Raw genomic sequence first — 9,485 nt, forward strand, 5'->3', positions numbered from 1 at the left:
CAAAAAAGTTTGAGAACCGCTGCTTTATGGCACGTTTTGGATTGTGGTCAGCACAGAAAACAGCGCACGATTCTTAAATGGTTTGAAAGTTATATTGAAATGCTTACAAAGGAATGGATAAGAGGAATCCATCCATCCATCCATCCATCGTCAACCGCTTATCCTGTGTACAGGGTCGCGGGGGGCTGGAGCCTATCTCAGCTAACATTGGGCGTAAGGCAGGGGACACCCTGGACAGGATAAGAGGAATCGACATTTTTATTTAAAAACAAGTCATCTGAAACCTGACATCAAGTAAGGTGAGGAACAACGAATTTCACACACTTGGAAAATGCTTTTTATTTGAATGAGTGAATGTGGCTCTTAAAAGAGCCATTGTTGCTGCCCTTAAAAGGACATTTGTTGCTTCATCTTCTGAGTTCCACCTGCAGAGCTTCTCGGAGGTTGCTCGGCAGAAGCTGGTTTCCCTCTGGTCTCAGGTGGACTCCGTCTCTGCACAGATGGAACAAGCCGATGTTTCTGTGGTGAATGCAGCGCATCTGCCTCTCTGCCAAGAAGCCAGACATGGCGCCGTTGATCCACCGCCGGCTTCGTTCAATGCCATAGCCAGTCCTGCCAGTCTGTCCTCTCCAATTTAGACGGGGTAAAATGCCAGAAAACACCAGCCTGGTTCTGGGAAACATTTGTAAGACTTCGGTCAGGTCACTCTTTATTTCCCGAAGAAAATCGAGGCGGTTGCGGCCCACCCGACACAAACTGTTCCCTCCCAGGTGAATAATGAGAATATCTGGAGCTGTAGCTTTGGCCCTGAGAGAGCGCAGAGCTGGAAACAGCTGCTCCCAGAGTCTGCCTCCTCTGCCGTCCCAGGTGATCTCACACTGAAGACCGAGGTTTCCGTCCAGGCGCTGCTCACAGAAGCGAGTATGCAGTGTGCGGATGATGCCGACGATCCAAACACGTGAAGCCATCTCAAAGACGAGTGAGGGAATGTGATTTACAACCGGTATTTATGAGTGTTGCACGTTTGGTTCCTAAAGGTGTTACAGGCCCCACCCATTTCCAGATTCAATAATCGGCTCGTTCTTACATAGTAGAGCACGTTCGCACATGCGCAGTCTTCAAAAACGGTGCTTTATTTATTTGTGTACCGTACAAAAACGGTACATAAATAACATTTGTATGTGTTCTAAACAAAAGACACAAGTTGTACTGAATGTCAGCTTGTTTATTTGGCTCAAGATAAGGATTTATTAAGTCCACATGTCATGCAAACAAGAAATGCTTCTAACTAGGTCGAGAGCTGTCGTTGCGAATGTTCATTGGAGCTCTACAGCACACATCTTCTTCTCGACAGTCAAAGCGAGGTTACGTTATTGCCCATCGTGCACAGCAACCCTAAAGGCACGGGGGTGGCGGTGCCACCGGCTTGGGCCCGTCATCGCTGCTCGCAGCTTTAATTATTTTTGCATGTTTTGTCCTCCATACAGCTATGGGTGCTGCCAGAGACTTAACAGAGATGGGCCACTTCTATTACAATGACTGAGAGAAATTGGAATTACCATCCAATGAGCTGAGCGCCCAGATGTACAAAGGAAGTCCCGCCTTAAGTTAAAGCCCATGGTGCAGGTTAAACACCACTGTCGATTAATGGGTAGATAAAGCAGTCAAGATATGTATATAAAGTTAGAAATGTCTCCAAAATGGTGTTAAAGTCCAGTTTTTGTAGTTTTTGGTTAGAAACGGTTATTTTTTACGCGATTCGGTGATGACGTCACATGAGGTAGACGCGGTGGAATGTAGCCTCAGCCGTTCTCAGCTACTTGAACTAATTCTAGCAGACTAGCACTGACTACTATGGCGTCTAATTGGGATGAGGAAGAGGTGGCAAGACCCACAGTTAACATTTATGATGGCCCACAGCCATACAATTTCGAACCGTTTAGACGTGAGAGAGCTTGTGTTGTAGGGAGGTGAGCGCGTTTTGGTCGCTGGTCGAGGATCTCACCCCGCGGCCAGCAGATGTAACGTGCCTAACGCAGCATCCTGGATTTGAGGCATGCTGCCTGAATCCGTTTATGCTACAAATAGCATATTCACACTTCAGACAGGATCATGGTCCCCTTCAAGCCAGCACGCACAAGTATGTTCATGGTTTATGTTTACTTTACCAATGTTTTTACACTGAGTCCTTTGAACAACAGCAATAGGTGACAGGAGATGTGTTGCATGCACAAACATGCATAAGAGACAGGCTTCAAATGACGTTTCCAACCTACTTAGAGTTTAAAACTTAAGAATCATTCCTACTTATTCCTAGGCAATACCGGTACACTGCGTACAGGCAGGCTATACGCTGGGCTTATGGAGTTTTAGGGAGGAGTATAAGGAAGCCTCTACCCTCTTGTGTGGTTTCAACCATCAGACAAAACTTCCAAAGTGGTGACCAAACCTATCAGGGCTTTCAATGGCCTCGTTTGGATGAGAATGAATAAAAATAATTGTTTATTCTGTTGTGATCGCCCAATTGCCCTTAAAATGTTATAAAGTACACAGAACACATTAATTTTAATAAGAAAAAACAGTTTATTGGCATTGCTTGTAAGGGTTACTAAACATTTACTGAACAAGGACAAGGATTACTGAACAAAGACACAGGTTGCAAGTAAACAAATCTATATAAAAAAGCCCACTGATGAAGGGCTAGACCTGAAACCTTTGCACATTGTTTCTTTTGCCTGCAAAAGTGTGGTCTTACCTGAGGGTCAACTGATGGTTCTCGCACTCACTCACACTCACTTACTCACACACAGTCACACACAGTCACTCACACTCACACACACTCACACTCTTTCATGAATGCATATGCAGTGATACATGCAAAAGCATATCAAGCTGACACACAGTGAACCCAGACAACACCGCACACAGAGGTTGACAAGGCACAGGTAAAATGATTGGTAAATTATTTTTAATTACATAAAACAAATTTCATGCAAATAACAGACAGAGGAGCAGACATGCAGCATGCAGGACCCCTTGAATGGGGTACAGCGACAATTAATGCCACTTACAAAGACGAAATAAAGTAATGATTTAGTGCAAAGTAAAACCAAAGCAACAACACACAAAACATGCAGAATACAGGAAACCACCACCAAATGAGATGACAGGGACAGAAGGAAAGAAGATAAATAACAACTAAAATAAATACTTACAACTAAATCATTGGACTTGTCTGTGGAAAAAAAAAATAATAATAATGTGAATTTAGGTTCTCTTGTAGCGTGACTGCCGGGCTAGGAAGAGGCTGACGGCCTCCTCCTTAGGAACCTGTTCAAAGGATTTAGCGATGGGGGCGGGTGCATCGGAGGACAAATTAGCGCTAACCTCTCGAAGAGCTGCAGGTGAATGGGTGTAGCTTTCCTGAAGGGCCTTCATCAATGATGTTGCATAACCTGCAGATATAATAATAATAATAATAATACTGAATAAAGATCATTGCCACTGATCACAGATGTCTCGTGAGCCATCTCAAAACATGATAGAACTGCATGACACTGCTTACCGTATGAGGCTGCCTCTTTGATGGGACGCACCACATGGGCACCTTTTCTGAAGCGCGGATACGGCACGCAGTACTTCTCCGTCCCATCACTTTTCTGTGCTGTCTCGCGGTTGGCATTGTGATTGTAATGCAGCGCCGCTAAGAGAAGCCTACAAAATAACACATTTGAGATTTTTTTTTACTACAATAGGCATGATAATAGGTACTATTATTACTATAAAAGGCATAATAATTGGCTGTATTATTCCTTGGATAGCACTGACCTGCTATATATCCCAACGTATGAAAACCCTGTGTGCTTGGGTGCGAAGTGCAAGATGAGGGAGTGGTAAGCCTCAAGGGAGACAGCTGTCGAACATCTTTCAGTAAGGCAGTCCTCGTGATTATGTTCTCCAACTTTACTGCTGCCAATGAGCCTGCAAAGACCAAGACAGGGAGGCAGACAGACACACAGATGGAAAACGTATAAATAGACAAGATAGATTCAGACAAAAATTCTTTTTTTAATGGATACACATGAAATGGTCCTGCATATGAATTATAGCAAACATAAACAGTAAACAGAATGTTATGAGATTGCCAGGGAATGAAAAAATAATTTAATCATCATAGGTCACATGTCAAAGCACTCAGACAGCAAATACAACAAAACTGTAGAGCGTACATAATACCACATGCTGTGTGTACTGTACCTGGGTCCAGCCACTCTTTGTTGCGCTGATCCCCGTCTAGAGGGCCATGGGCACAACTGGAGAAAGCAGGGGTGTCATGGTCATGGATGTCCTGGATGTGGTTGACTAAACTTTTCCATTTAGCCTCCATGACTGCTGGGTTGCCATCTGGGGTTGAGGCTGCAGTCCAATAGAGGTGATTCACTATAGCAGGCCTCCACAGCTGTAGTTGGTCACACTCTTTTGAAGCTGCATCCAATGCCTTCCCCAGACCTGTTTTAGAACAAATGGTATTAATTGATATGCACTAACAAAAACTGCTTCAAGGTTCCAACAATGGATACATACTTTTGGCAATGTGCCACACATCAAAATAATGCTGTGTCCCTTCAGGGCTCAGCTCCTCTCTCACCCATTTGGTAACCTAAGGAGAAATAAACAAACTTTTGTGGATGATTGACCTGTGTGGCCCTCCGTGTATCAGCAAACCACAAACATCCAGCTTCAGTGCAATTCAGATGTTTACATTCTATACTGCATTTTTATTGTAAATACCTGGCGATGACAGTCCGTGATCAGCGTTGCTAAATGCAGGTCCTTTCCCCTCAGCAGGCCAACACTGCGCTTGAGCCCTTCAAGCTCACACCATGAGCTGTTGGGGACCTCTGAGCTCTGCAACATGACATAACAGTGTAAGTGTAAAATGCTGGTGTTGTTGAAGGAGGCGTGAATGAACCGACGCGTTGCTGGTCCAAGCATTACGATACACTGTACTCTAGTTAGGCAATACACAAAGCTCTAAGCATCGTTGTACTAGTGGAAAGATGTTATATTAATATACAATCAGTTTACTAAATTGCAGAGTTAATTTCTTTGTCTAATAACATCAGGTTTACCTGAACAAGCTGAACATCCACCACCTTGTTCACTCTGTCCTCGATCAGAGAGTAGGATCCATACTTCGCGCAGTGCCCAGGAGAATCTGACCTGGAATTAATTACAAATTTGAATTAGGTTTCAAGTTTTTAATAACCAAGGTCTGTAAAGACAATCCACCATGTCATCTGCAAATGCCAACTAAAGCCACCCTACATGATAACAAATAAAAAAATCAAAATGTGCAACTGGTCTATGAGCTCTCACACTGGTTTACCTGCAGTCACCAGCAAGAACTAGCCCGCTATCCATTGCCCGTAGGTCACTAAAATTCTTCGCTTGATCGTTTTGCCAGGCCGATTACAGGGATGGTGTAGCGGCGCTGATGGCGAAAGTAACTGCTCGCACTGATGCACTGCAGGCCAAACAGAGTCAACATTCTTAATGTCTGGGTGGCCAAACATCCAGTGAAATGAATGGCCCCGCTTAACAGGAGGTTGCAGGTCGGCATGTTCCTGTGGAGCATTGGCTGGTTTTGCCAGAAACGGTGGTAGCCACATGATGCACAGACCTAGATATGTAAAAAAAAAAAAAAAGAAGAAGAAGAAGAAAAAAAAAAAAAAGTGTAATCAACAGTATATCAGGATTCAATATAGATTAGGTACTGTACATTACTGGTCAAAGGTTTCATGTTTTCAATGAAACACACATGACCAATACAGTATAACACTCAAATATGATGCCATCACAAACCAATAGACTAAAGCCAGCCTGGTACATACATTGTAAATTAAATTAACTGGTAAGACAGTCAGAGCTATCAGATTGTAATTAGATATTCTGATTTTCTAATCAGATGGCCTGCTGCGTAAACAAAACCGTACCTGCTTGATCTTAAGAAAAGTTCCTTCCTGCTGCACGATGCTACTATCTGACCTCTCACAACAGGCCGGACAGATGTCAAAAAGGCCCATCAGCTCCTCTTGGCAAACAATGAATTTGTCAATGCCACTACAAGAACAAAATTGTTGTTGGGGTGGGGCATTCAAACTACCAAAGCTACAGTACACAAAAATGAGCATTCAAAATGGTCTATGTTGGTTTTAAACTATCTCACTTGTGATGGGGGGTCACACGTGTAAGGTGGCTCCTCATCAAACAAGTCTTCCTCATGCATCGGCTCTTCGGGCACCCACGATAAGTCACTGATGACAGAGGCATTATCATCATCTTCATCTGTCTGTTCAGGACTAGCAAGGGGAGTGGAGGTTTGTGTGCCGAATGATGTCTGTGTGCCCACGCTGACCATCTTGGGCTTCAGGTTAACCTGCACAGCTGTGGAGAGGCAGTAAACATACACAAACATGAGACAATCATGGCAAATCTAAACTGGTATGTTTTTGGTGTAGGCTGTGTATTAATTTAATCAATGTGTATGGAAATGTTCTGATTGCATAGATACTGGCAATGTTTTAGAGACCATATCTAATAACTACCCCTTAAAATACCCAAGTTTTACCGTGAGACCATCGGGGGGGCTTCAAAGAACACTGTGTCCCAACGTCAGAAGTGGAGGAGGGCAAGGGCTGATCCCCAGTATCGACACTCTCCACAGTGTCTACACTGTCCACAGTCTCCTGCTGTGAGGTGTCTGTCAACATCTTGCGAAAACAAATATGAAAAAGGGTCAGCAAAATGCAAATGAGTGTAGTGGTGAAATAAGAGGTGGGTATACTATGAATACTTAGAACAGTGATTCGCAAGCACATTGGGTGTACAAGCACATTGCAGGAGTACATGGAAACATTTAATCATTTATTTTCAACTTGGAAGTACTGAGAATTATTTACTTATCATCTTTGAAATTCCAAGAAGATAAGTAAATATTCCCAGTCATTTCATAAGTCCATCAATAAAATGGGACGTGTGTGCTACAACTAACGTTAGTTTCCCAGTGGAAACAATAACCTATGGCACGGCCATAAAGCTTTCATGATGATATGGACTTTTACTTCAGGGCAATTTTGTTATTATTTTAATTTTTATTCGTGAATCACGAAATATGCTCTTCTAATGTCAGAGTGATCGTGCTTGTAAGTTAGTGGAGGCTGTGTCAAAGGAAACACGGTATACAAAATACACACAGAGCTAGCTAACACGCAGCTTGTAAACATTAATGTTAGCATGATGCTTACCGTGGCAATGTCTCACTTGCGGCAGACGGTGTCTCTCGACCTCGGGACGGGGCAAGCAGAGAGGTTTGCGTTCACAGACGGCACGGCGGTAGGAAGTAATTTAGCACTCCTCTCACTCTTTAATCCAAGTGAGACCATTTTAGCATCCCCTGAGTGGTAATCCTCCTCTTTGAAATACGCGCTGCATATTCTCGAGTAGGCGGTGACAGAGCTAGCTGAAAAATCTGCCCGCCTAATCTTCACAAACTGCACCCAGCTTCGGAAGATCCCTTTGTCCTTGGGGAAGGAATGGACCCTATGTCCAGTTTTGCTGGAGTTCTTGCACCCGCCACAAACACAGTAATAAACCATTTTGACTAACGTTATTTATGATCTACTCTTTATCTATCTCTAAGCTATCTGTTATGCTATGCTATCTCTCACTATCTATGCTATTCTATCTATCTACTTACTTATACATCTGTCACTGTCACTCTTTCACTAGTTAGCTACTCCTCGTCTCACTCTCCCTCAATTGTAAGGTGGGCTGCGGGCTTTCTTCTGTCGTCCAACAGTCAGCGAGTACCTCATGTGACGTCATGGAATGCATTGTGGAAGAAATAAGAATAATCGCTAAGCTGTAGCTAAAAGCTAACATATCACCTAATTTTCCGTATTATATTTCTTTTTTGTAGTACCCTACAACATCAAATACAATGGATAACTGTTTAAATGTTTATTACCAACTAGAAAATTGCCAAAAAAAAAAAACCTGCACCATGGGCTTTAAAAGAGCCTTTTAGATACAGACATGCGCATTAGCTATACAAACTGGGAAAATATAATTTTTTTTAGCGTAATCTGAGGGAAAGAAGCACAATTTATGATACAAGCATTGTGAGATTTTATTGCTGATTTGAAATACGTTCTTTGATCGTAATCTTGAGATTTTGGTCTTTGCCCATTCAAGTAGATAGAAGCCGCACTGGCATGAGTGGAAATAGTCTTCCGGGTGCGTTCCAAAGATAGCTGCCAGAGGACTATCTTGCTAGAAAGACTTTGGTGCTGCGCAGTGATACAAATAGAAGCTTGGTGCTTTCAATCGACCGTTAGGCTCCTGCTAAGTGGATCTTAAGAGAAAATCCAGTCCGAAGGCAGCCCATATGTTCAGTTGGAAGGGCACACAGGAAAACTTTTTTTCCCATCTGATTGTCAAACCAAAGTTATACTCACTCTATAATGATTCTAGCATCAGACAGACTACTAGCCTGAATTGACTACAAAGCGGCCAATGATCTCTCCCTAGTGAGGTAACTTCAACCCAATTTTAGATATTTTTCTATAAACATATAGTGGCTATAAACATTTTGATTAAATTACTGTTAAAAGATAACAATATTCTAATATCAAGTCTTGAGCAATTATATTCAAACAGTCATGTACTAATGAGGGACAATGCTCTTTATTTTGTACAAATTTAAACGCTACAGAATTTACTAAGTTACTTACTGTGGAAATTAACTTGTCAATTTCCTTTTTTCCTCCAAAAATAAACCCTCTGAAATGCTCAAGCCACATATTACTATAAATACACAGTTAGTAGGCCAATGTAGGCTTATACAGTAGGCCCTTTTTTCAAAATGCTGTATTTTAACTAATGAAAAGGAAGAATAGTTTTGCATCACAATTAAATTCTTGACTTAATATCTTTATAAATCAAACACAAAGTCATAATTTTAATAACTTTTCAAGAAGGTTAATGAAACTAAATACAGTACACCGTAAAGCCACTAAATACAGGCTGTTAAGTCACAAGGCTGAATTTACATATTCATATGAAAATGAAACAGTGCATATTTCGTAACATGCCACCCTCAACACTTTTATGAAAATGATCCAAACACATTCTTGCGGATGTCACTCATAGCTATTAAGCTTTTGCAGACTTGTTTTCTATCAATTCTGTCCAACCTATCTCTGTGCACATGGCACACAGCTACATGGTTCAACCTCTTCTGCGTCATGTTGGTTCTCAGCCAGGTTTTTAGCCTTCCCAAAGCACTGAAGCTTCGTTCGGCCTGTGCTGAAGAAGCAGGAACCACAAGCAAAAGTCTCAAGAGTGTCTCTACTTGTTTTAAAAGACTCCTGACCTCAGGCACCATGGTCTTCAGCAGGTCCACCACATCCCCACAGTTGCTT

The 9,485-nt window shown here is 42.3% G+C and overlaps 1 protein-coding gene across 1 annotated transcript; it reads right to left on the reverse strand.

Annotated features, from left to right (window-relative positions):
• Positions 1 to 2,608: 2,608 nt before the first annotated feature.
• On the reverse strand, positions 2,609 to 7,732 carry LOC127650250 (uncharacterized). The gene is made up of 13 exons (XM_052135566.1): positions 7,308 to 7,732; positions 6,632 to 6,773; positions 6,230 to 6,447; positions 5,997 to 6,123; positions 5,390 to 5,683; positions 5,133 to 5,223; positions 4,792 to 4,908; positions 4,585 to 4,660; positions 4,258 to 4,509; positions 3,829 to 3,981; positions 3,566 to 3,714; positions 3,388 to 3,455; positions 2,609 to 3,235 (listed from the first exon to the last, which is right to left on the reverse strand). The coding sequence occupies exons 5-11, from the start codon at positions 5,422 to 5,424 to the stop codon at positions 3,704 to 3,706; spliced, it is 735 nt and encodes a 244-aa protein (XP_051991526.1). The 5' UTR covers positions 5,425 to 5,683; positions 5,997 to 6,123; positions 6,230 to 6,447; positions 6,632 to 6,773; positions 7,308 to 7,732; the 3' UTR covers positions 2,609 to 3,235; positions 3,388 to 3,455; positions 3,566 to 3,703.
• Positions 7,733 to 9,485: the final 1,753 nt, after the last annotated feature.

The sequence above is a fragment of the Xyrauchen texanus genome, chromosome 10 (genome assembly GCF_025860055.1).
Source record: "Xyrauchen texanus isolate HMW12.3.18 chromosome 10, RBS_HiC_50CHRs, whole genome shotgun sequence".
In the NCBI taxonomy this organism is placed as follows: domain Eukaryota; kingdom Metazoa; phylum Chordata; class Actinopteri; order Cypriniformes; family Catostomidae; genus Xyrauchen; species Xyrauchen texanus.

What these genes read in the sequence shown, in the direction of transcription:
- LOC127650250 (XM_052135566.1), bottom strand. Translation starts at nt 5,424, where the DNA reads ATGGATAGCGGGCTAGTTCTTGCTGGTGACTGCAG. An exon ending in TGGATGTTCAGCTTGTTCAG is followed by an intron (nt 4,909 to 5,132) that starts GTAAACCTGATG and finishes GTCATGTTGCAG; the next exon opens with AGCTCAGAGGTCCCCAACAG. An exon ending in TCACGGACTGTCATCGCCAG is followed by an intron (nt 4,661 to 4,791) that starts GTATTTACAATA and finishes ATTTCTCCTTAG; the next exon opens with GTTACCAAATGGGTGAGAGA.